Below are 26,811 nucleotides of genomic sequence, written 5' to 3' on the forward strand. Positions count from 1 at the left end.
ATCATCTCTATATATAATGTCCTTGTCCCAGTCTACCAGCAGAACTGTACAGTGCCGATGCTGCAGTTCAGATGACAGACAGGGAGTCTGTTTATCATATTTCTCAAAGCTGCAAGGACCCCCGTCCACTGTGTTCAATCTGTGGGATCAGACCAGCAAATGGGTCAGTTTTCAATGGCCAAATGCGATCTTGTGCAGTCGGCCTTAGGCTACATTAACACACATGTATGGGGCTACGGAGCCTCACGTGTGCTGCACCATACCGCTCCCATACAGGGCCGTGAGCCCATAGAAGTGTATGGGGGACGCATATCGGCCGTATATACGTCCCCCATACACTTCTATGGGCTCACGGCCCTGTACGGGAGCGGTACGGTGCAGGACACGTGCGGCACCGTACCGCTCCGTAGCCCGGGAAAAGATAGGACATGTCCTATCTTTTCCCGTGATACGGCGCCGTATCTTCCTATGGAGAGGGGTGGGGGTGAGCAGCGCGGTACGGCGGGCATACATCGTGTGAATGTAGCCTTATACTGCATAACCCCACCTGGGAGAACAGAGTTGAACCCGTGGACTATAGACCCGGGTAAGACCATTTCAGTTATTTCCCTTTGGTGGAGTGATGCGAGAAATAAGTGGCATAGAAAGTCCCATAGATTAGGTTATCTTTGGTGTTTTAGGTTTTGCGCTACATTGGAATGATCAGACCTTCTAGGGTTAATGTACCCTATAGGGTCCAAAAAATAGAAATCGTAAAAGAAAAAAAGTTTCAAAAATAATTAAAAAAAAAACTAAAAAACCTAAAAGTTCAAATCACCCCTCTCCCTAGAACTGATATAAAACTTAATAAACAGTAAAAATCACAGACACAATAGGTATCGGCGTGTCTTAAAATGCCTGATCTATCAAAATATAAAAACAATTATTGCTGGAGGTGAACCACATAACGGAAAATAGAGCGTGATCAGAATGTTCCACAGTCCTCGAAATTGGCAGCAATGAAAAAGTGCCATGAAAAAGTCGGCCCATTTTGCAAAAAAATGACACCTAACCGGAGTATGAAAGAGTTATTAGCGTCAGAATATGGCGAAAGTTTTTTCTTCTTTATCGTACACATTTGTTTGATTTTTGAAAATGTATTAAAACGCAATAAAACCTGTATAAATTTTCACCGTGATCGTACCGAAACGAAGAATAATCACTGCCTCTGACCATGTGACCAGCCTCATTTACATAATAAAGAAAAGATTATTTTATAATGATTAATGTATGAATTGACTAGATAAAGGCTGTGATGGATCCATGTGAGCTGCTCCAACAGGTAGAGGTGACAGAAATAGTGACACAGACCTGATGACAGGTGTCCTTTAACTATAGCTCCCTGTTCCTGCAGAGTCTTCTGATTGGCTATGTGGGCCAGGGGTTTGGAGGACTGATTCCCAAGTTCCAAAGCTGTTTTTTTAGTAATAAAATAGTAAGGAGTTTGTTTTCTCTATCAGGGCAGTGAGGTATGAGACCTGTATTGATCGGTTGGTTTCTGAGGAATTTGCATTGTATTACTGCTCTAGATCATTACATCTAGCTCTGCCACCGTATGAGCAGATTCCTTCTTATTCAAGGAAATGGCTGATTGGAGGCACCACCTCAGGAAGCTTTTGAGGACATCCCACTAGAGACTTATGAATAATGATGAGAAACCCCCGAGTTTATCAGAGGCGCCTCTATCCAGGTACCGTATGGATTGGGTGGGAGTCAAGAGTGAGGCGCATCCCAGAATGTAATTGATTGGGAAGAGGGAGAAAAATGAGGCACTGTAGTAGAATGTAGTAGGGATGTAGACACCCAATATGCTGTATAGTAGGGATATCATCAATGCGTGTGTGGGAAATACATAGCAAAACATAGTTTGGTATACAATTGCACCGACGCTATGCAAGAGTCCTTTTTTAAAAAAGTCTTTTAAAATTAGCATAGCATAGGCTACTGGAACCTGTCACCAGCTCAAATGACATTCCTGGTGACACTTTCACTTTCACATAGAAGAACAAATAGTTTTTTGACGATAACAGTAAAAGTACAATCTTTTAGAGCTCCATAGGTTCCCCTAACTTTACAAAAACCTTGTTGCTCACAGAGATGACAATGTCCTTGTTACCGCTTACCTTCATCAAGTTTAATCCCTTCGTCAAAGCGGGAGAAGAGCCTGTAGCGCTGAGCCCAGTATTTGGCAAGGTGAGGGTCTGAAGCAATCTCTGGAGGCAGAGACTGAACCTTCTTTTTCAGCTTTTTCCTTTTCTTCTTGCAATTGTCCACAGCTTTACTGAAGGAGCCTGAGAATACCACAATCACATCTCTAATACAAGTTAGGAGAACAGTCCGCTCAAATACAGATTTTGGCCTCTTTCAGCACCTTCTATCTTTTTCCTGTGCATGGTACGGTGGCACAAGTGTGGGCGCCACAGGTGTCTATCGGGATGTATTATCCCCACAACGTCAGTGTGAAAGGAACCTTCGGCTGCATTCACACATTTTGTCTGGATTGCGTTTCAAAATGCAATCCAGACAGAACAGGGAGAAGGTCGGCCCCATCGACCCAATATGCATTTCACTAAACGCTTCTTAGCCATGGCAGGCATTTCTATTGAAAAGCATATGTGATGGGGACGAGCTCCTCCCCATTCTGTCTGGATTGTGATCAGGACTCATTCACCTTACAGAGGTCATTCTGTAGATCCTGGACTGTGCAGTGTCCTGGATCTCAGACCGACCACAATACAGAGGACCTGACTACGAGCATCAGCCTGCCGCCACAAGTGGCAATTCTATTGTGTTGCAATGCAAATGCCCGGGGCTCATCCCAAACCTACTGTATATGCATTTCCAGGGAAAAGCATGCGATCGGTGTTTAGGGTGATGCCACACGTGGTGTTTTTGGTACGTTTTCAAGCATGCACTTGCAATGCATTTTTAACGTTTACCATGCGTTTGGCTGCTTCAAACATGTTTGTCTATTAAGATAAACAGGTTAAAAGCAGCCAAACACATTGTAAAAGGTAAAGAACTCATGCGGTTTAAGAACGCATCTGTCTTTAAATGGACTGAAAACGCATGCTTAAAAACAGACCAAAAACGCCACGTGTGACATCACCCTTAGCATTGTTTGCACAGGTTGCTGGTTTCCGATTGCATTTGTTTTCATTGAAACACATATGCGATCAGGCCAAGTCCTAAGCGTAAGCATTGCAAGTAAAACAAATATGATCTGAGGAGGACCTTTTCCCACTGCATCATATTGCTGTATGGTCCATGATTCACGGACAGATCACGATCATCTTTTTCAGCGCTTAGACATAGGTAAAAAACATGTTAGATTACTGGAGTTTAAAAGGGGTTTGAAACTCGTGGAGGACATTCGCCATCTTGTACCTCATTGTGTGTAAGTCACAGGCACATGATTTCTGAAGTCTAGACAAACCTTTTAACCCAAGAAGCACCAACTAGTAGCAAAACAGGGAAACAATCATAAAAGGCAATACAAACCATTACAGTTTTCTTCGGCTTCAGCCTGTAGATAGTCCGGGATTTCCAGAGAGACAAGCTGTCGTGTATCTGCCAGGTTTGTGTCGGCATCGGATTCTTGTTCCATGCCAGTTGCATGGTCTGAACACCAGATGGCGTTAGAAGGTAACAAGGAGCCCGGCCTGCGGCTGCCGCTATCTGTTGTATCGGATGGAGATGTAATTATCTGGTCGTGTGATACACATTCTCCTTCTACATCAGGATCCTCTGTATTTTCAGGAAGTTCTTTGTTGTCGGACGGCCTGCACTGAGCACTGGGGTCACTGATACTACAATGATCCAGACCTTCAGAATCAGAGCTGCTGGGGGACTCTTCTACCTTTTGCAGGGACAGATCTTCATTTAGGAGATCACTAGAAGCTTCACCAAACCCTTTGAGAAATTTCTGCACCTAATATTAAAACACATAACCTCCTAAATGTAATAGATGAACATATGTAGATTTCACAGATACCTCAAAAGCATATATTCACATGAAAAAAAAAATCATTATACGATCACTAAAACTGAAATAAAATTTAGATTAAGATTTTTAGTTAAGACTGTTACAGTAAAACAGATTAAAAATTAAAGACAATTCTAAAACCTATTATTTTTTTTAAAAGCAGACAACCTGGCGATTGCATTTGTCTTGATAAACAGTTGACAACCTTCATTCAACTTTGTGTCAAACACAAATTATTTTTAAAAAATGCACTGAAAACATACATTTTTACAACTCACATCAAAACAGAGGTTGACGCACAAATAGGGATGTTAAGATAACACAAAGTAAGCAGATTTATGTGTACCATAATGCACCACATCAACAAGAATTTACACTCCCAAAAATGCTAAACCAAGAAAGCAATATTTGGTTGCAATCCAAAAATCTGCTTACCAGCGATTCTAACAAAAGCAGAAAATCAAGTTTTATTCTCTACCTGGTAATTAGGGAGAACCCAGCGAGTAAAGGGAATAAAGGGCTCTATGGGAACCAGTCTTCGATGAATTTTTTTGAAACCGCTATGACAGGTTCCCTTTAAAAATATATAAGGCACAAAGTAAAAATCTCCCATTCTGTCAAAATCACAGCCTTCTATGTATAATGTATACAAAAATAACTTAATTCACACAATTTAATACACACAACCATCTTCATGCAACTTTGCAGCAAACAGTGATAAAATGCAAAACTTACATTGCTGGCCTGCTGGCTAGCTATATACAGGGGACTGGCTGGCTGGCTATATAAAGGGGACTGGCTGGCTATGTACAAGGGGCAGGATTATAGTAGTTATATTCTTGTACATGTGGGCAGTATTATAGTAGTTATATTATTTTAGATAGGGGGCAGTAGTCAGTATTAAGTTGTGTTCTTTTAATCAAAAAGCTTTATTCCTGTATAAGGGAGGCAGCAGGAGTCTCTCTGCGCTCTACATGGTGATTTAGACCATCTACAGCTAGTGTGGAGTTTAGTAACTCCACCCACATTACATGGTCACGCCTACTTATTTTGACTCTGCCCACAGAATGGGGCCACTTTAAATTCCCAGTTGAACCCTGGAAACCGGTAACTTCCTCCTGTGTGGCAGATTCTTCTCAAACAGGCGGAGGACAAGGCTATACAAGAAAAAGAGGCAAGTGGAGAGACCCCACGGGAAGCTGATGACGAGATCCCCCGTACATACTCATGTAAGTCATTTACCTCCCCAAGAACTCTTTCACCTGCGGAGATTAAACTTTTACAGAATGGATTATCTTGTAGTCCAATGGACACATTAAACTCGTTCTCTTTGGATTATGTGCAGCGGTTACAACAGAATATTGTATTCTAGTCCCCCCCCCCATTCCCCTAATAATCCTGGTTGCTCTCCTCTGCACCCGTTCCAGCTCTACTATATCCTTTTTATACACTGGTGCCCAAAACTGTACACAATATTCCATGTGTGGTCTGACCAGGGATTTGTATAAGGGCAAAACTATGTCTTTATCATGAGAATCTATTCCTCTCTTGATACATCCCATAATTTTATTTGCTCTAGCAGCAGCCGCCTGGCTCTGGTCACTAAAATTATGTTTACCATCCACCAATACCCCCAAGTCCTTTTTAGCTGCAATTTTACCAAGTAATTGACGGTTTATAACAGAATTGTACTTTTTTTTAGTTCCTCGAACCAAGCGCATTACATTTAACCAAAATAAACAAACAACAAAAATCACATACCTTGTTCACGGTTTTACTTTTCAATGGTTTGACTTCAGATCCCTCAGAGAAAAATATGTGCCTGTTCTTTACAGGCCTGTGCATATCCAGGAAATGTGAGCGGTGCTTGACGCCTTTTTCCAGGTAGCGCAGGGTCCGATGCTTGAAATGTGAAATTCCCCCATATCTATAGAAGTGCACAACATAACACTGGTCAATTAGTCTGTAACCATTATATACGCAAATACACAAAAAAAAAAAAAAAAAAAAACACACACACGAAAAAAAAAAAAGTGTATTTACACTCCTGCCTGGTTCACAGTCCACAAGCCGATGACAGAAATCTATGAGTTGTTTAGAAATAGGTGGCAAAATAAATAAATGAATAAAACCAGCTTGACAAAAATGATAATTATACCCCCTGTATAAACCTCTCACAAACACACACACCTTCCTCCTGTGCTTTTTATTTATTTTGTTACTTTCAGCTTTTAACCCAACTGTGACTTTAACAATAAAAATCTATAACACCCCTGCCAAAGTGTAGGCAAGGGAGTAGTTGCGAATAAGGCCCTCTACCTGATCAACTCACCCAAGGGATAATGCAGGGAGATCTCAGGTAATATCGGCTGTATCCTCTGCCTGGATAGGCAATAGTTAAGTGGGTGTAGAATGTTATCCAATTATGTGGCTGCATTGTAAACTGGAGTGTGATTGGAGAGGTGCTACCACCTGACCAGGGGGAGTATAAAACCCATGTGTAGTGGGAGTACAGAGCTCTTTACCACCAGGTCTGCTCTTTGTCCAGCATCTACTATCAGGCTAGTGCCTTATTCCTGAGGATCCCTCTCCATGACCACTCCAATACCAGAATCCGAATCTGCTATTAGATCGTCGACCTGTTGCCCGCTGTTGTTTAATAAAGAACCGTTAATTACTTTGCACAGCGTTGCCTCCGTCTGATCCCTGGATACGGCTGTCTACCACCACGGGCTTCCCCATCCATTACTCAGGGACTCTTCTTACAGATACTCAGGGGTTGCCCCATGAAGAACTAGTACACCAGCCTCTCCCTCCATATTTCTTGCACACACCACCTGCTGGAGACCTGCCGGGCTGTAGGACAGCCCTCCAGTCCCCATACCAAGCACAACCAAGTAGGCCGTAACCGCCAGCCAATCCGGTATTCTGGGCCCCGGCTGCCTCCAGGCCCCAAGAAATGGCTAGGCCCGGATGGGGGATGTTGCAAATCCTTATACAAATCCATCACTGAATATAAATTAGATGTCCCTCAATTCTTCTCCGGGCACATTTACACTTGCTTACATTTCTTAAAGGGGTATTCCGGGAATATGAATGTCTGATACAAAAACCCACAATGCTATAAATAAATGAATACATCAGAACTCATGTCATTTATCACAAAATGGAGCTTAAATAGTATGCTTTTACAATTCACAAGATATGAAGGGCTTTGAGTCCTCCAAGATGGCCAAATAACAGCTAATTAAATATTAGCTTATATTTTAATGCCCCATTTGAATATGAATTATGCTTATTCCTGGAATACCCCTTTAATTCCATTTCTTCTTACTTTTGTCCTGTGCCATGTTTGAGTCCCAAGACAGTGCAAACTTCTGCAGCCACTTGACACGGGTTATCTTCAGCGTCCAGTTCATGGCTATGGAAAGGAAGAAGGAATATGACAAACTATTTTCTACACAATGCATTGTCCAACGTTCTAAGCTGAAGACTTTCAATTCCTTAACAAAGAGCTCATCCCTTTAATGGACACCTTACCTCCTCTTTATTTTAGCCTGTCTGCACTCCGGAGGTTCATCCTCATCATCGTCTTCTCCGGTAACTGGTGTTTGTCCACAAGACGAGTTGTTTCTTGACACTTTTACAGCTGGAGAAAGAAAAAAACAACAAGTGATGTGGTGAATGATCTAGCGTGAAAAGAAAACCCATGAGTGACATAAATTAAAGGCAATCTACCAGCAAGATCCAGTATTGTAAACCAAACACACTTACACGCTGGCGCCCCTCGGTCGGGGTCAACTCTTCTTTTAGTTTGTTTTGCACTCATTTTGATAAAAAAAAGGCTTTAACATGATACAAGAGAGCCCGGGAACGTCACCAGAACCCCTCCGCGTTGCTTTGCCTGTTATTATGCAAACCTTCTTGCCTGCCCCTCCCCAGTGACATCACTCATCTTTCGGCTATTCCTGCACATGTGCGGTCATCTCGGCATTGTGCAGCCGGCTGGGGACTGCAATTGCCATGAGCCAGGTGACGTCACTGGGCAGGGGACGGAGGAAAGAGCAGCTAATAAACAGGCAAAGCAGTCTGGAGGGGCTCTGGTGACATTCAGAAGAGCACTTCAGACTAATTTACATAATTTTAAAACCACTATTTTTGTCAAAACTATGGCATGAGAGACTAGAAGAAAAACGGATCCTGACCAAGGGTGCGTACACCAGCGTGTAAGTGTATTTGGTTTACAATACTAGATCTCAGTGGCAGTAAGAGTCCTGTCCAAGCCAAGTACCAATGGACTTGCATTACTGTGCCTTCAACTGAAAACCAATGCACTTGATTGAAGTAGTGCATTTCCATGCATAACAAAACTACCACGCTAAAAGCTATTAAGCCAAATGTTTTACAGTTTCTCATGTGTTTTTCAAGAGTTAATGACTTAGCTACTCAAAGTGCTGAATAATCAAGTGAAATATTATCCAGGTCGCTTAGGAGTTCCTCTTTAGCCTCGTCTTCTTATCTATGCGCTGTCTAAGGGTTTTTGAAGACTTTCAGATACATTGCTCACTACAGGAAAAGAAAGTAGCAGACAAAACGGACAGCCTTTTTCTCCATAAAATCTTTGTAAAGTTTTTTTTTTTTTTAATAATAGGAATTAATATTGGAGGTGATAAAAGTAATCAAAAAGGTTTAGATATGCTATAGCATTTCCTTAGATTGGGATAGTAATCATGCCATGGGCATATCGCTTTGTGGCACCGTGCGTTGTCTGCCGAGGACAGGAGTCTAACTGATATATGATGCGAGGAGTCCCTTCTTCCCCTATGTTTTGATGATTACAGTTTGGCGCCGCCGTTTTCCTGGGGAGCAGGGACTTTCTATATTATTAAGATTCACATAGTCCCATCCCCGTCCATGAAATACAGCCAGCACGTGGTTTGTTTATTTTACGGACTAACCACTTTTGTGTGCTATTGGCCTAATAATGGAACAGTTTAAATGCAAATTCTCAGTATAGGATTCAAAAATCTCAATGGCTTCTTATACCAGTGAGAAAAAGGTCTCTTTATTGGTTCAGGGTAGCTTGGCTTTACATGATGGCTAACACACATTCTAGATGGGAGCAGTATGTATGGATAATTCATAGAAAGCAGTTGTGCAAGTGAACTCTGTAACAGTGGGGTATCTGAAAGAGGGGCATACAAAAACCAAAGAAGCTCCCTTCTCATTCCTGTTTTTTGTTGTGACTTCATTAGTTTTAGACTAAATGCTTCTATTTGCATCCACATTTCTGGACAGGATTAAAGTAATGTATAGAAATCACAGTCCATGAAAGTGTGTATTCAGGCAAATCGCAAGACTTTGGGAAAGAAGAAATAAAAGATGGCCAGCAGTTAATCACAAGAAGCTTTCCTCCCGTTTATAAATTGCTTTAATGAAATCTCAGCCAAGGCCATTTCCTGCTTTATATCGGCAATAAATTAGCTATTAGTAAAATCAATAGGCGCTAATTTCACAGACCTGGCTGGCTCGTATGAGTGTGTCCGGATGATGCATCCCTATCCGCAGAGCCGACATCTCTGGGTTCGCTCTGATCTGGATCACAAGGGCATTGAGCTTCAAGGCTCTCTGGGTTCTGCATCTGATGACTCTCGTAAATAACACTTAAAGGTTTACTGTCTCGCTCCATTCCCTTTAGATCAAGATTTATGTTCTTTACTCCATTTACGCAGTCACTGAGACAATCAATACTTTCTGTAGAAGTTGGGGGTACATGCACAGTATGGTTCGGTATCTTATCTGCTTCTTCTAGGTCTTTACATTCAGAAACTTCATCAAATGTCCACCCCTGCTGTGCCCAGTACTGGAACTGCCCATAATAGTGCCAATATGTCTCATTGTAGTGCTCAGCCCACTCCTCCTTGGTTGTGGGGCAATTCCATGGTTCTCCCCCTGAGAGCTCCGGTTCTTCATGCTTTGTAACCCAGCCCTGCCACAGAATACCCTGTCCGTACTGATTCCAGTAACGGTCCCAGTTCTCCTGGAAGTTCGGCTCCACAGACGTTGGGTCCAGAGCTCCCTCCTCACCGGTAGTAGCAGGACTATCCTCACAGCCATCCCTGATGCTATCAGAACCATCTTCACAGACATCAGTAATGTTGTCCATCACTTCTTTTATGCTTTTGTCTTTAGAGCACTTTGTCTTTTTCTTCTTCTTCTTCCGGATTTTATGTTGCTTTACACAAGTTTCTGGTGGCTGAGAGAAATGGAGAAAAAAAAAAGATTAGTGGTAAAGAACTAGACATGGTGGCCAAGAACATTGAATATCCGAACTCTAGACTTTCACAAGGACGAAGTGATAAACTAGACTCAGGCTACATCACTGCCGTTGCCTGCCGCACCGTAGCATGGCGGGCACATGGCAGCGCGGGGAGAGGAGGAGGAGGTGAGCGCAGCTCACCCCCGCCCCTCTCCATAGGAATTAATGGCGCACGGCGCCGTAATACGGGGAAAGATAGGACATGTCCTATCTTTCCCCGGGCTACGGAGCGGTACGGTGCCGCACGTGTGCTGCACCGTACCGCTCCCGTACAGGGCCGTGAGCCCATAGAAGTGTATGGGGGACGTATATCGGCCGCATATACGTCGGCCGTATATACGTCCCCCATACTGTAGTGTGAATGTAGCCTTAGACAGTAATTAGTGCTGCCATTGGTAAAAATAGCTTGATTAACAGCTATTCCTCCAGTTTCCTTCACACACATGGCCCGGTCAACCTGCAGGATACACTTCAACAAGTCAGATTCTTTCTGTCCGTCATAATCTATTGATGGGGTTAAACACACAACAGTCTACTGATCTCTTCTTTGTAGGAAAGCAAATAATGAGAGGCTCGCATTACAAATATATATATATTAGTTCAAAGATTTTTATTTTATTTTTTTTTTACATACATGGCTGGGCATCCTCTACAGAGCCGCCATTGTCAGGCTGGGATTCTTTACTATGAATGAAAATATAGAATTTCTGCAAGATCTTGTCATGTGATTCATTGTATCTTTTACCTTACAAAATTGTAAATTTTTTTGGTGGGGTCATAGAATCTTTTCAGACTCCAACTTTCTAATGCCATCCTGTAACGTATATATGTACCAGCCATATCCTTACCACAAAGTTCTTTTCAAATGCTGATCCACCAAACTGTACCGGGAGCCCCATCTGCAGCATGAGCTCGGCCTCAGAGTCTAATTCCGCTTCCTCCACAGTCACCTCGGAGACACTGGAGACCTCAAACGCTTCCTGCTCATCGTCTTCATCCTCGTCCTCTCCATAATCTGTGCACGGACAGAAAAAAGAAAACTGAAATCTGATACAGCAGTCCCCGGGTTACGTCCATGATAGGTTCCATAGGTTTGTTCTTAAGCTATATGCTATGTTGATTTTAAAAATGCTTCGTCAGCATTCTGAATCATTTTAGTAGTTTATTTCACATTACCTGGCTCCCTGCCAGCAGCATGTAGCGAATCCTTGGTGGGGTTAGGGAAACTGCAGCCTGTGTGTGCCTGTGTCTCCTCATGCATTCCTCCTCTACTTCAGGGGGGGCTGCATGAGTGTGGAGAGGAGATTAACACCGCCACACAGGCTGCAGCTGCCCCATCTCTTCGGGACTCGCCCGACGCTGCTGGCAGGGAGCCAGGTAATCTGAAATAATACTACTTAAATGATTCAGAATGATGACAGAGATTTTTAAAATCTGCACAGCATAAGCAACTGGAACGGTCACCAGCTAAAAGTGACATTGTTGGTGGCAGGTTCACTTTAAGACATCCTAATGTTCAAGGCAGGAGATAAGGGCTGGAGGGTATAATTTACCAGGAGCAGTTTACCTCCCACTGTCCTGTAATCCTAGACAATTGCTGGGATGGCTGCTGACCGCATTGTAATCCTACCCATAACATTGGCAACCAGAGATCAAAATGTCATGCACTTCAATAGTAGTACCTGCAGTGCCCTGGGGCAGCCGCTACACTACACATGGAGAGGTCTGTTACCAAATCTGTCCATAGTTTCAAACAGCCAATTAGCAAGGATGCCAAGTGTTGAACCCCTGCAATTTGCCAATTAACAATCCATCTTGGATAAGTGATTAATGGATTTTTCCTTGAAGACCAGTCTTTGGAACTACTATCGGTGATTCTACTACACTTCTGTCACCATCTAAAATATCTTTTAAAGGGTTTGTCACAAAACATTGTCGTGCATATCCACCATTGATGGCAGTTTCCTACAAGCCCCATAACACCTAGAGTGCACCTCTTTGTGATTTGTTCTGCCAAGTCTCCTTCTACCTTGTGGTTGACCCTACAGTATACATAACAGTCCTAAATACAGTGTAGTATGTTTGTCAATGTATATGTTATGCTGGGTCATCTCTCTGGATACTTCACAGGAGCCATTTACTAATATAAATACCCTATTTGCTCATTGTATGAAATTTATGGGTGCTTCTCCATCAGGTAGTAGGCATGTTAGGCCCTTAGTGCTTTTGGAAAGCCTTGTTGAAAAGAGCAGTTCACAAAACTGTATCACCGCAACCAGAATAGATCTGGCTGAACAGTAAGCTCCTCTGCACATGCCTGACACATATGACCTCAGCCAATTATGTGCAACAGGGGGCGCTATATTTGTCGATTGCAATATTTTTATAATGGGTTCCAATTAGTCAAACATTAAACTTTAAAGTAGAATAATATAACAGAGTGTACTTAACATGCATGCTACATCCCCTTTAAGGCTCATAGGCAGCAGAAAAAAAATCTCATGCTTACCCTTTCATTGTGGCCAATAATGAAGCCTAGCAATCAGGTTCTACAAGTTACTTTTTTATACCAATAACATCCAGATCTGATCACGCGCTCACAAAGTGTAACACGGTCACATTGTACGAAGCTAAAGTAAACATCAACTGTTGGCATCCGGAAGAGGCGCATCAGAGAAAACAAACTGTGTATTGCACAGACCTTATACTAGCAAGGTAATGACATCCAGATTCATGTCTGCACAGTGTGGTCTCTAAGTGCTGGATCACTTAGTCACACTGTAATCTTAAAGGGAACCCATCATCAGCTTTTACCAAGCCAAACTAGCTGCCCCCTTAGGTAGGGTATGATATACAGGTATCATTTCTAGAATTCTCACTTTTATGCAAAATCTCAACATTTATCTATCCCCCCAAAAAAATCTCCTGTGAGGTCTGCTCATTTAGCATTACAGCCTTGCAGCGCTGGGTTTCTGGGTTCAAGTCCCAGGGTCAACACCTGCAAAGAATTTGTATGTTCTCTCCCTGTTTGCGTGGGTTTCCACCTGGTTCTCTGGTTTCCTCCCACACTCCAAAACATACTGGTAGGTTGATTAGATTGTGAGTACCATGGGGACAGGGACTGATTTGGCAAGCTCTGTGTGCACTATATACACTCACCGGCCACTTTATTAGGTACACCTGTCCAACTGCTCGTTAACACTTAATTTCTAATCAGCCAATCACATGGCGGCAACTCAGTGCATTTAGGCATGTAGACATGGTCAAGACAATCTCCTGCAGTTCAAACTGAGCATCAGTATGGGGAAGAAAGGTGATTTGAGTGCCTTTGAACGTGGCATGGTTGTTGGTGCCAGAAGGGCTGGTCTGAGTATTTCAGAAACTGCTGATCTACTGGGATTTTCACGCACAACTGTCTCTAGGGTTTGCAGAGAATGGTCCGAAAAAGAAAAAACATCCAGCGAGTGGCAGTTCTGTGGGCGGAAATGCCTTGTTGATGCCAGAGATCAGAGGAGAATGGGCCGACTGGTTCGAGCTGATAGAAAGGCAACAGTGACTCAAATCGCCACCCGTTACAACCAAGGTAGGCAGAAGAGCATCTCTGAATGCACAGTACGTCGAACTTTGAGGCAGATGGGCTACAGCAGCAGAAGACCACACCGGGTGCCACTCCTTTGAGCTAAGAACAGGAAACTGAGGCTACAATTTGCACAAGCTCATCGAAATTGGACATTAGAAGATTGGAAAAACATTGCCTGGTCTGATGAGTCTCGATTTCTGTTGCAACATTCGGATGGTAGGGTCAGAATTTGGCGTCATGAAAGCATGGATCCATCCTGCCTTGTATCAACGGTTCAGGCTGGTGGTGGTGGTGTCATGGTGTGGGGAATATTTTCTTGGCACTCTTTGGGCCCATTGGTACCAATTATTGCTGATCATGTCCATCCCTTTATGAGCACAATGTACCCTGTAACATCTGATGGCTACTTTCAGCAGGATAATGCGCCATGTCATAAAGCTGGGATCATCTCAGACTGGTTTCTTGAACATGACAATGAGTTCACTGTACTCAAATGGCCTCCACAGTCACCAGATCTCAATCCAATAGAGCATCTTTGGGATATGGTGGAACGGGAGATTCGCATCATGGATGTGCAGCCGACAAATCTGCGGCAACTGTGTGATGCCATCATGTCAATATGGACCAAAATCTCTGAGGAATGCTTCCAGCACCTTGTTGGATCTATGCCACGAAGAATTGAGGCAGTTCTGAAGGCAAAAGGGGGTCCAACCCGTTACTAGCATGGTGTACCTAATAAAGTGGCCGGTGAGTGTATATATAATTATATATACAATCTTTTCCTAGAGAAGAGTCAGGCTCTGAATCTGAAGCGGGAGCATCAATTTAGACACCTATATCTTGAGATCTATAGGAGTCATAATCAGTCTGATCCTGATTAAAGAAGATCATTTTTTCTTTCAAACAGCATCAGACTCATGAATTTGTAAGTAATAGAACCGGAAAAGGTGACTCAAATCGAAAGAGAAATTCTCATCTTTAATCTGATGCTATAACTATTGTTCTAGCTGCTATAGAACCCAAGAGATTGACACCTAAATTGACACCACTCTAGTCTCTGAGCCCAAATATTGTATGTCAAAAGATGAAAAGTTCTTTGCTCATTTTCCCATGACTTTCACCATGTACTATGCGGTCTAGGAGATTGCACAGACTCAGAAGCAGAGCCAGTGGATTCACAGCATGAGACTGATAGCCATGCCACAGCGTCCAGAGTCGGGGTATTCACCAATTGCGGGGCGATCAACCGCTTAGATGCTGCGGTCACTACTGACTAAGACACTGACTGTTCTCCCCGCGGCACGATCGGAGGGTGCCGCCTATACAGTCATGGTAGATAGGGGCCTAGTGAAGGCATGATCTATTCTTAATAAAGCTATTAATACCTTAATTTTTCAAGGAAAAAAAAAATTACTTTTAAAATATATGCAAATGAGCCTCATGGGCTCCTGTCTACATCACAGAAGCCCCTTCTTACCCTGTTGGCTGTCAGCAACTCTCTGGCTGGAGAAGGGAAGGAGGAGGATGAATAAGATGCAGCCAACAGGACCTCTGTGACATACACAGAAGCCCCTGAGGCTCATTTGCATATTTCTAAAATATTTTTTTTTTTTACAAAAAAATAAGCCAAAGAGCAAAATGATTAACAGATCTGGTTTCAGGGGGCACACAACAGCTTCCCCCTGTTCATGAGTGGAGTGACACATAATGCTTCCTGCTGCTCAGTTCAGAGTTTATATCTATGAAGATGAAACCGGACACATGCTATTTTTCGAGTCCATTTAAGTCTAATGTGCAGCGAGTGAGGTTAATCAGGTAAAGCTCCAAGAGTCAAATTATTTATGAATTATTCACAGGATCCCAATTGTCAGAAAAAAAACCTAAATAGCAGAATATTTTGACAGACAGGACATGACACAGACTCCCTAAAGAGGTACAAAACCATCTTTACTTCTATAATAGGACATTATAATGACAATAGTCAAAGTGGGATCAATACCTGCGAGGTTCCTCTTACTGATATCAATTCCCTTCAATCCCAAATAGTACAAGTCACGATCACTAGAAGAAAATAAATCACATTATACATATGGGAAGATGAGAGAACATCCTGTGCATTGTTATATTACAGAAGGCCCATGAATCCTTACAAAGTTACACCATAAAATAGGTTTACACCCAGCAATAGTACAGGGCACACATAAAAACACATGACTGCACTACAACAATCACAACTGTTACAGCGATCTCCAAGCACTGCTGCAGGACTTCACTAATCTATAGCAGGAAATATTCATTACTGTACATATGGATTTATAGAAAATTGTCACACAGATTTTAGATGAGAGACTGCTGAGTGTGTATAGCAGTGCTGTGTGCGTTCTTGTGTGCGTGTGTATAGCAGTGCTGTGTGTGTTGTGTGCGTGTGTACAGCAGTGCTTTGTGTGCGTGTGTATAGCAGTGCTATGCGTGTTCTTGTGTGCGTGTGTGTGTGTGTTCTTGTGTGCGTGTGTATAGCAGTGCTGTGTGTGTTCTTGTGTGCATGTGTATAGCATTGCTGAGTGAGCACATGTGAGGGGGTAACATAATTTCAGGCACCTCAATCTTGTGCTATATTGTAACTAGAACCACGCTTTAGGAGTCACATTAAGGATAACAATCTCTGATGGCATCGAGCTGATGGGATTGGCAGCTACCGAACCAGAGTAACAGGCAGTTTAAGATACATCACATATTTTCTTAATGATAGGGTTAGTGGAACCACACAAACATGAAGATTAATTCTCAAACAGTCTTGTTTACCGATGAGTGTTGTGCAACACATGGAGTTTGTATGGTTGATGGATAGTTATCATGACCCAACCAGGCTGCGATGTCAGCAAGTAGGTGGTCGAGTCATGTTTTGGGCCGGAATCATGGAGAGAGAGAGCTGGTAGGCCCCTGTAGGGTTCCTGGAGGTGTCAAAATGATCTTGGCACAGTATATAGAGTTTCTAACTGACCAATTTCTTCCATGGTACAAATAGAAGAATCGTGCCTTAAGGAGCAAAATAATCATAATGCAGGACAATGCACCATCTCATGCTGCAAAGATACCTTTGTGTCATTGGCTGCTATGAGTATAAAAGGATAGAATCTCAGGATGTGGCCACCATCTTCCCCTGACCTCAACCCTATAGTGAAAAAAATCTACGAGGGTGGGAGGCCGTTCACATCAACCCAGCAGCTCTGGGGGGGCTATTCTGACATCATGGAAAGAAATTCAGACAGAAACTCTCCAAAAACTCACAAGTTCAATGGATGCACGAATTGCAAAGGTGACATCACAGAAGGTTCCTGTTACATGTAACTTGGACTGTTATGATGTTTTGGTAAGAAATAGCTTTTGATCCAGTGAATGTCACCTCCTAATTCCGCAAATTCAACTAATGGCCATTTTCAGTTCTTTAAAACCTGTAAAATGTTTTGAAACTCTGCTGTGCGTAATAATTGAACTGTGTATTTTGAAGGTTTTTTTCATTTTGAAGAATATCCTGTCATCATTGGGAGGTTTGTTCAATAAAATTCGATTTACTCTCCAACGGGTGATGACTTATTACACCAACTGTCATTTGCATTGACAATTTAGAAAAAAAAAAAAAAAAAAAAAATCAGAGAAAAATATTATTTGCATAATAATTTGGAATGTGGTATAGTTGGAAATACAAGCTGCAGATGAAGATCCAGTCTGTGATCTAAAAGATTTAATTCTTATCTTTAATACGACACCAAAAACACGAGCGTAGGTGTTACAGAACGGTACCTGAGGTAAGTAGTTTGGCAAAACTCCATCAAAGGGATTCGCCAGACACGTTTGCATATTCATAATTAGATAACATACATCCCAGTCGTATAAAAACATGTCGTCTACTTACTTGAAAAAAGCTCTGGAGCAGAGACACAAGATCCGACTGTCATCACTCATATCATCCAGATAAAGACACATCTCCGCCACCTGATTCCATTCCACACACAGCATGGTCCTGACATAAGGTACAATGAAAGACACACATAAAACTAAAAATAGCACGATATATGCTGCCCAAATATAATGAGACGGGCAGCTGGCAGCCGCTAACAAAGACAATCCTTGTATTTAAAGGAGTTTTCTGACAACAAATTAAGGTCCGATGTTCCCAAATTGGACCCCTCGTCACTCCCCGAGATGAGCGGAGCAGCCGGTTACACATGGCAAGAATACGGCGTTTGGCAATCTCCGACAGCTCCATAAAGATGAACAGGGTAGCCTGGCTATGTGTTACCGGCGGCTCCACCCGAGGAACAACAAGGGGTCAGACAAGGGTACACCGTTCTTGTGATCCATGGGGGTCTCATCACTGATCAGCAAGTTAGGTCTTATCCACAGGGTAAGGCCAAACTTGTTTCATGGGAAAACCCCTTTAAGGGTTTTAGAGTGTTAACGCCCAGCACTGACCAATGAATGACCACCTCCATCATGTCTCTGCCTGTGCAGAGGAAGGGGAAGGAAAGGTAGGTTTTACTGAAGTTTAAAAGGTATACCCATCAACTATTTGAAAGGCATATTTTTTTTTTAATTTTAAGGCTAAACTACATAATGCAAATGAATGAGATGTATTCTGACCTTAATCCAACTTTTTTTTTTAATTTTTCTGTATTTCTAAACCCTAGGGGATCCAAACAATATACAATCAAATACAATATACGGCAACACTACAGTATTGCACTATATAGTCAATTTACTGGATCTGTAAAAGCCTGCAGACAGCAGAATCTTTTACAGATCCTGGCTGCCATAGCAACTAGCCAATGCCCACCGATGATTCCACAGGGGGCACCGGCCGGATCCATGATGGCGGCCACTGCGTTTGATGGTGGCACTTAATGGGTATAATGCAGCTACTAATGCGCCTGCAGCCCGTGATCCTGCTCTGTACACCCTTACACGACATGCAATGTCACATGTCATTGAGGGTTTTAAGACTGATGACACAATGATAGGATATGAAGTTTGTCCTTTTGCTTCTCACCTGCTTTTAAATGTACAGTCATAGAAGAAAATCAAACGCTAGAAGAGTTCTTTTTAAAATGACATTTCTATCTAGAAAAGAAAGAAAAAAAAGCAAGTTATAATATATTTCTGTACACCATTCCTATATAATCTGTAGGACTTTGCACCTTCTTCTTCGTTTGCATGTATTTAAGAAGTGGCAGTGCCACATAGCGGGGCATACATCAGCGCCAGGGAGAGGAGGAGGGGATGAGCGCTGCTCACCCCCGCCCCTCTCCATAGCGATATATGGCCGCGGCGCTGTATTATGGGGAAAGATCGGACATGTCCCATCTTTATCCCGGCTATGGAACAGTGCCGCACGTGTGCTGCACCTTACTGCTCCCGTAGGACGGCGAGAGTCCATTCCTGTGTATTGGGGACGTATATACGACGTATATTCGTCCCCCATACGTTTGTGTGAATATAGCCCAAATCCCATTTGTTCCTGAGCTTTATATTAACACGGAAGCCTATGGCCACATGACAATGGTCCAAAAATAAGCCATGTAACGTCAATATGCAAGAAGAAGGGACTCCTTGTATCACATATCACTATGATGCAGGGTTCCCTCCTTTGCACTGTGGTCAGCCTGTGAAATCTGGCCACAGCAGGTCCATTTTTTATGGACTGGGCCTCCTGGCACACACCCATGTGCTCACCTGGGCAATAACCCGGGTATTGGTGCTTCTTACGCCCATTTCTCCATAGAAAGCCAATCCACCACCGCCGTAATCTAACAAAATATAGTCTCTCATGAATTCTTCCTCCATGTCACAACCTCTTGTAATATCTAAATAAACTACTAATACTAATGTATGGGGTGGGGGGACGGGACTTATTTTCAGGGGGTGTCTTCCTTCGGGGAAACGGGGTATGCTGCCTGTCTTAGGACCATTTAAAATGAGTGTTTTGCCACAAATTGTCAGTTTGGTCAGTGAAAAACTCACGACTTTCCATCAGATTCAATCACTTTTCTGTCAGATTAGTATCAGTGTTTTTTTTGTTGTTGTTCTTTTAATTTGATGCCGTGAAAAAACTTACAAAGTAAAGAATACGGTCAAATGTTTTCTATGGGAATAGACTAGTGAAAAGCAAATTGTGTCATAGTGCGATGCATGTCTGATGTGCAGTTCCTTGAGTTGAATGGTGTTTATTACTTACTGTATTGTTTGTATGGTCATTAATGCTTGTACACTCCTTTAAAAACCTGCAGTAGTGGTCAGTTTGTGCAGTTTCATATACAGACCATCCCCAGGGTTACGTACAACCTTCTTTAGGTTTTTTCTTAAGTGGAATTTGTATGCAAGTCGGAACAGCTACCATAATATTTTATAATTGTAACCACATTGTCAGCTCACAGAACAAGATGGATCATGAAGTGTCTGATTAGAGAGTCTCCTCCTCCAACCGGGAATTTTACACTGACCATCGCTGCGCGATAGGAGGCATAACAGCAATAAAATTGTGAAATAAAGTGTTAAAAATGATCTTTGAACACTGAGCGAGAAGGGAGATGACGGGACAGGCTCAGTGATAGAGATGATGGGAAGGGGTTAAATACCTTATGCGCCACAACAGAATCTCTCTATTATGTCCTTTGTCCCGGTGGCAATCAGATTTTTAAAAAAATTGTCATGGGAACAAGGATCATCAATAAAACTTCAGTACAGCTGATCAATGCAGCCTGCGACTAAAGTAACAAACCCAGCGAGCTTCACCAGACGTCACAGTGGTCTGTCTGTAACTTAGGGTTTGTCTGTAAACTACACTCACCGGCCACTTTATTAGGTACACTATGCTAGTAACGGGTTGGACCCCCTTTTGCCTTCAGAACTGCCTCAATTCTTCATGGCATAGATTCAACAAGGTGCTGGAAGCATTCCTCAGAGATTTTGGTCCATATTGACATGATGGCATCACACAGTTGCCGCAGATTTGTCGGCTGCACATCCATGATGCGAATCTCCCGTTCCACCACATCCCAAAGATGCTCTATTGGATTGAGATCTGGTGACTGTGGAGGCCATTTGAGTACAGTGACCTCATTGTCATGTTCAAGAAACCAGTCTGAGATGATTCCAGCTTTATGACATGGCGCATTATCCTGCTGAAAGTAGCCATCAGATGTTGGGTACATTGTGGTCATAAAGGGATGGACATGGTCAGCAACAATACTCAGGTAGGCTGTGGCGTTGCAACGATGCTCAATTGGTACCAAGGGGCCCAAAGAGTGCCAAGAAAATATTCCCCACACCATGACACCACCACCACCAGCCTGAACCGTTGATACAAGGCAGGATGGATCCATGCTTTCATGTTGTTGACGCCAAATTCTGACCCTACCATCCGAATGTCGCAGCAGAAATCGAGACTCATCAGACCAGGCAACGTTTTTCCAATCTTCTACTGTCCAATTTCGATGAGCTTGTGCAAATTGTAGCCTCAGTTTCCTGTTCTTAGCTGAAAGGAGTGGCATCCGGTGTGGTCTTCTGCTGCTGTAGCCCATCTGCCTCAAAGTTCGACGTACTGTGCATTCAGAGATGCTCTTCTGCCTACCTTGGTTGTAACGGGTGGCGATTTGAGTCACTGTTGCCTTTCTATCAGCTCAAACCAGTCGGCCCATTCTCCTATGACCTCTGGCATCAACAAGGCATTTCCGCCCACAGAACTACCGCTCACTGGATGTTTTTCTCTTTTTCGGACCATTCTCTGTAAACCCTAGAGATGGTTGTGCGTGAAAATCCCAGTAGATCAGCAGTTTCTGAAATACTCAGACCAGCCCTTCTGGCACCAACAACCATGCCACGTTCAAAGGCACTCAAATCACCTTTCTTCCCCATACTGATGCTTGGTTTGAACTGCAGGAGATTGTCTTGACCATGTCTACATGCCTAAATGCACTGAGTTGCCGCCATGTGATTGGCTGATTAGAAATTAAGTGTTAACGAGCAGTTGGACAGGTGTACCTAATAAAGTGGCCGGTGAGTGTATATCGCTAGTGTAACCTGCAGCATCCCGATTACTGGCGGTGTGGTTCTAGAATAACATATACTATATGGGGCAGTCTCCCCCCACACCGTGTTGTACCATGGATGTGCAAAGTTTTAGGATTACTGGATGCCGTCCTATACAATACAACACATAGATGTTATCCATGATATATCCTGCTGGAAGGAGGATATGTGGAAGCTCATTTAGCCTCCGGTGATATAACTTGAAGCTGCGGGTCTATTCCACAGAATGTATTGGCATCTTTATCCGGTACATACTATAAACGTACGCTGCAGACGCACAGCAAATCATCATTAGGTTAAGAAGTTGGTCTTATATATATATATATATATATATATATATATATATATATATATATATATATATATACACTCAAATTGGTGCAAAGTCATTAGAAGTGACACAGAGATGACAGAACTATAGAAACATCTACAATGCATAGGAGAAAGGTATAGACATACACATTTCTACAGCTAAGTACAGTATAACATACATGCAGTCACATCGCGCTGTGACACAGGCGACATGCATCCTCATCCACACGCCGCAGTTCTCAGCATGGGCTCCACAAAACCTGCACTACAAAACTACAACTCCCGGCATGCACCGCGACGTTTCCTGCTTCCTGCACGCTGAGAGGACGTCACTTGGCTCCGGGAACAGGATTCGGCTCATTTATTACCGACTACAGGGAAATTTGTATCACAGCCACCCGGTAGCTGCAGGACTGCCGCTAGGAACTACATTTCCCGGCATGCTTTTCTGTATTGGCACTCTGCAGTCCAGCCTTCGCCTCTCGTCTAAGTGACAGGAGGCAGGAAGAGCACGCGAGGCCGGGGAATGCTGGGTATTGTAGTTTTATCGGCCGTCTATAGGCGCTGAGGATCTGACGCTGGCATCAAGGTGGGTATTATGTTGTGTCTGGGGATTGGTGGTCACTGATTGGTGGACGTTGCTGTGATGAATTGTATAGATGTCATGTACATGGCTAATGTACCTAGATCCAGATGTAGAAGCCTAATATATATAAAATAATATGTATAAATCCAAAGATAATGAGACTGCACTCCAAAAACTGGTGTAAAAAAACGAGTGGGTGCTTTATTTGCCCTAGAACAACGTTTCAGGCCCTATTCTGGATGCTTTCTCAAATATAAATATTTGTGGCATATCCTAAGGAAGCTGCATCTATCTGAACCACAGGTGTCCACGGCCCCTTCTGCCACAGGAGTATTGAGGGGAGGGGTAGATGTGCCCACCCTTCATATTCCAGAGGTGAGAGAGTGATATGCACAATCATGGACAACTCGGCTTCACTAATTGCAATACTTTTTAATGAATCAGATCCCACGGCCCTAACTTTAATAGGTTATGCAACGGGTCCAATTTAAATTTATAGTATGTCCTAGTAACATCCGTTTTTCATTGATCATTTGCGAAAAACGGATGCACATCGGCCAAGAATAACGGGAAAAAGCTGTGATGCTGAGCTGCGGCACATTCATGTGCAGGTACCTATCACAGTAACAACCAAATGGGGGAAGTCATTTAGGGGGTACACGCGGTGCTCACTTGGTTATCTATCTAGTGTTTGGCAGCACGGTGGCTGAGTGGGTAGCACTTCTGCCTTGCAGCACTGGAGTCCTGGGTTCAAATCCCACCCAGGTCAACATCTGCAAAGAGTTTGTATGTTCTCTCCGTGTTTTCATGGGTTTCCTCTGGGTCCTCCGGTTTCCTCGCACACTCCAAAACATACTGGTAGGTTGATTAGATTGTGAGCCCCATGGGGACAGGGACCAATTTGACATGATTTGTGCAGCGCTGCGTAATCTGTGTGCGCTATATAAATAAAGAATTATTATTATCTGGTTAGGGGGACTGCTGTACACCTTTGCTGGATCCAGTCTGATAGTGTAAGTGTATATGAACAATGTTGGAGGAGCAAATCCAGGTTATTAGATGTGTTGTCTCTAAGGATGATGCCTACAAGTACATTATAGACATTAACCTTTAATTGGGATTATGCGTTTCAGAAGTGTACCATACACAAAAAAAGACGGTGCATGTGGGTATGTACAGAGATAAGTACAAATATAAAATATATATATAATATAAATTTATCATATTGGACCTTCCAAAACACATCATTCCAATCAGGAATGTACTATAGAGAACGTGTCTATAGATTGTATGACTATAGATGTATTGTTATTTGATGTCTGTTGAAAAATCTGTGAATAAACTTTGATATGAAAAAAAATATTTATATAATAAATGTATGTATAGAAAAAAAATGTGGGAGGAGCAAATCCCAGATTTTAAGATTTAAGGATGACGCTTAGAAGTACAGTGTAGAACCTTTTTTTCCGGACAACGCATTTCAGAAGGGTACCCCTTCCTTAATGGGGTCCGATATGATAAAAGCACAAAAAAAGACACTGTGTATGCACAGCAGTGACTACAAATATACACTTATCATATTGGACCCAATGAAGGAAGCAGTACGCTTCCGAAAAGCGGTTTCCCAAAAATAACGTATCACTATGCTTCAGTGTTTGCTTAGTATGTAGTTGCAGTAGGAATGGACCTCGTGATACGGATCTTGGTATTTAGGTCAATCCTTCCTATTAAGACATTTGATCCTTCCTATTTAGCACATAGTTTGCTCAGATTACAGTCGTGCTGAACTTTGTTAGACACATAATTGCAGCCTGCATAAGAATATTCATTAACATAGACATCTTCCTAATTTATTGTATAATAATGTAGGAATTTCCAAATTATTGTAATTTCAGCCCCGGTGCCACAACCTCTTCAGGCAGTAGATAGGCAGGGGGCAGGAGTCACCAATATCAGAGTCAAGGCCTATTCTATGGATAGACCATGTTTGGTTAGTCTGGACAACCCCTTTAGTTAAAAAAATATTGTATATTTAGTTATCCAAGATATTCAGTGTGTGTGTATGTATAATATTTTATATTACTCACACATGGAATATTTGTTGCAAAAGGTTCTTTGAATTTTGTGAATCGTGTTGTAGAAATCCATGTGCTGCTAAAATAATCCTAGAACCCTGGTGATTTCAACCGTTTTCAGAATCCATATACAGGCGGTCCCCAGGTTACATACCAGACAGGTTTGTTCTTAAGTTGAATTTGCATGTAAGTCAAAACTGTATATTTTATATTGTAATGACAATTGTATTTTCAACATTTTTATTCTGCCATGGGAACAAGGGTTATCACTAAAACATAATTACAACATATACCTTACAGCTGACCATTGAAGTCTGGGATTAAAGTAAAGCTTTCAGAGAGCTTCATTAGAGGTCACAGGGGACGTCTGTAACTAGGGGTTGTCTGTAAGTTGGGTGTCCTTAAGTAGGGAATCGCCTGTACATTGATAAATTCTTTACAGGAGTTTATTTAAAGGGAACCTGTCACCAGGAGACCCATTTTTAGCACTCCCCAGTCCCCATAGAGCATAGTACATACACTGCCGAAGAGTTTTTGTATAAGAAATAGGTTTTATAGAAAAAAAAAATGTTCTATGGTAACTTTCAATACCATGTGCTATGTGACCAGGCACTCGTCACCTGGGAGTGGCTGTATTGTAGAGAATTATTTTCATAATATATCTTTGAACTTTTATCTCATTTTAGGTTGGATATGCTATTTCTTGGTTTGTGATGTTTATTCCCATCCTGAAACCTTTTTGACTGCAGCTGCAATGTATGGAAAGGCTGACTGACCGCGTATGTGCTGTATGCTGTGAGGTGACGTGAGCAACACGTTGGTTATTTGGTGAGTATGATGGGAAATGCGCAATAATGCAGCAGAAACATACATATAATAATCTTTATTTATATAGCACCATAAAATTCTGCAGCGCTTTACAAATCAAAGGGGACACATACAAATATAATAATACAGTACAAACATTCATATGGAAAAATAGGAGTGAGGGCCCTGCTCGCAAGACCTTACAGTCTATGAGGATAAGGTGGTGACACAAGAGCTTACAGTCTATGAGGATAAGGTGGTGACACAAGAGCTTACAGTCTATGAGGATGAGGGGGAGACACAAGAGCTTACAGTCTATGAGGATGAGGGGGAGACACAAGAGCTTACAGTCTATGAGGATGAGGGGGAGACACAAGAGCTTACAGTCGATGAGGGGGAGACACAAGAGCTTACAGTCTATGAGGATAAGGGGGTGACACAAGAGCTTATAGTCTATGAGGATGAGGAGGTGACACAAGAGCTTACAGTCTATGAGGATGAGGGGTGACACAAGAGCTTACAGTCTATGAGGATGAGGGGGTGACACAAGAGCTTACAGTCTATGAGGATGAGGGGGTGACACAAGAGCTTACAGTATGAGGATGAGGGGGGAGACACAAGAGCTTACAGTCTATGAGGATAAGGTGGTGACACAAGAGCTTACAGTCTATGAGGATGAGGGGGAGACACAAGAGCTTACAGTCTATGAGGATAAGGGGGTGACACAAGAGCTTATAGTCTATGAGGATGAGGAGGTGACACAAGAGCTTACAGTCTATGAGGATGAGGGGTGACACAAGAGCTTACAGTCTATGAGGATGAGGGGGTGACACAAGAGCTTACAGTATGAGGAGGAGGGGGTGATACAAGAGCTTACAGTCTATGAGGATGAGGAGGTGACACGAGCTTACAGTCTGAGGAGGAGGGGGTGATACAAGAGCTTACAGTCTATGAGGATGAAAGGGTGACACAAGAGCTTACAGTCTATGAGGATGAGGGGGTGACACAAGAGCTTACAGTCTA

At 42.7% G+C, this 26,811-nt stretch overlaps 2 protein-coding genes across 4 annotated transcripts in view; one reads left to right on the plus strand and one right to left on the minus strand.

Moving 5' to 3' along the window:
• The window catches only part of TGS1 (trimethylguanosine synthase 1), a 46,947-nt gene extending 24,142 nt beyond the window's left edge, over positions 1-22,805 (minus strand). Inside the window, exons 1-11 of one of the 2 annotated variants that reach the window (XM_072151893.1) lie at positions 22,500-22,805; positions 18,971-19,037; positions 17,837-17,944; positions 15,923-15,984; positions 11,192-11,358; positions 9,545-10,280; positions 7,565-7,673; positions 7,359-7,445; positions 5,786-5,951; positions 3,541-3,970; positions 2,163-2,330 (exon numbers count right to left, since the gene is read on the minus strand). In XM_072151893.1, coding sequence (XP_072007994.1) covers positions 2,163-2,330; positions 3,541-3,970; positions 5,786-5,951; positions 7,359-7,445; positions 7,565-7,673; positions 9,545-10,280; positions 11,192-11,358; positions 15,923-15,984; positions 17,837-17,940 — 2,029 coding nt within the window. In that variant the 5' untranslated portion in view covers positions 17,941-17,944; positions 18,971-19,037; positions 22,500-22,805. Of the gene's footprint in view, positions 1-2,162; positions 2,331-3,540; positions 3,971-5,785; positions 5,952-7,358; positions 7,446-7,564; positions 7,674-9,544; positions 10,281-11,191; positions 11,359-15,922; positions 15,985-17,836; positions 17,945-18,970; positions 19,042-22,499 lie in introns of both variants that reach the window. The other variant, XM_072151892.1, reaches the window with a different exon arrangement.
• The window catches only part of TMEM68 (transmembrane protein 68), a 30,763-nt gene continuing 26,566 nt past the window's right edge, over positions 22,615-26,811 (plus strand). The window contains exons 1-2 of one of the 2 annotated variants that reach the window (XM_072151894.1): positions 22,615-22,909; positions 25,668-25,809. The gene's annotated coding sequence lies outside the window, so the exon portion shown is untranslated. The remainder of the gene's footprint in view (positions 22,910-25,667; positions 25,810-26,811) is intronic. The other variant, XM_072151895.1, reaches the window with a different exon arrangement.

Source organism: Engystomops pustulosus, chromosome 5 (genome assembly GCF_040894005.1).
Source record: "Engystomops pustulosus chromosome 5, aEngPut4.maternal, whole genome shotgun sequence".
NCBI classification, from domain to species: domain Eukaryota; kingdom Metazoa; phylum Chordata; class Amphibia; order Anura; family Leptodactylidae; genus Engystomops; species Engystomops pustulosus.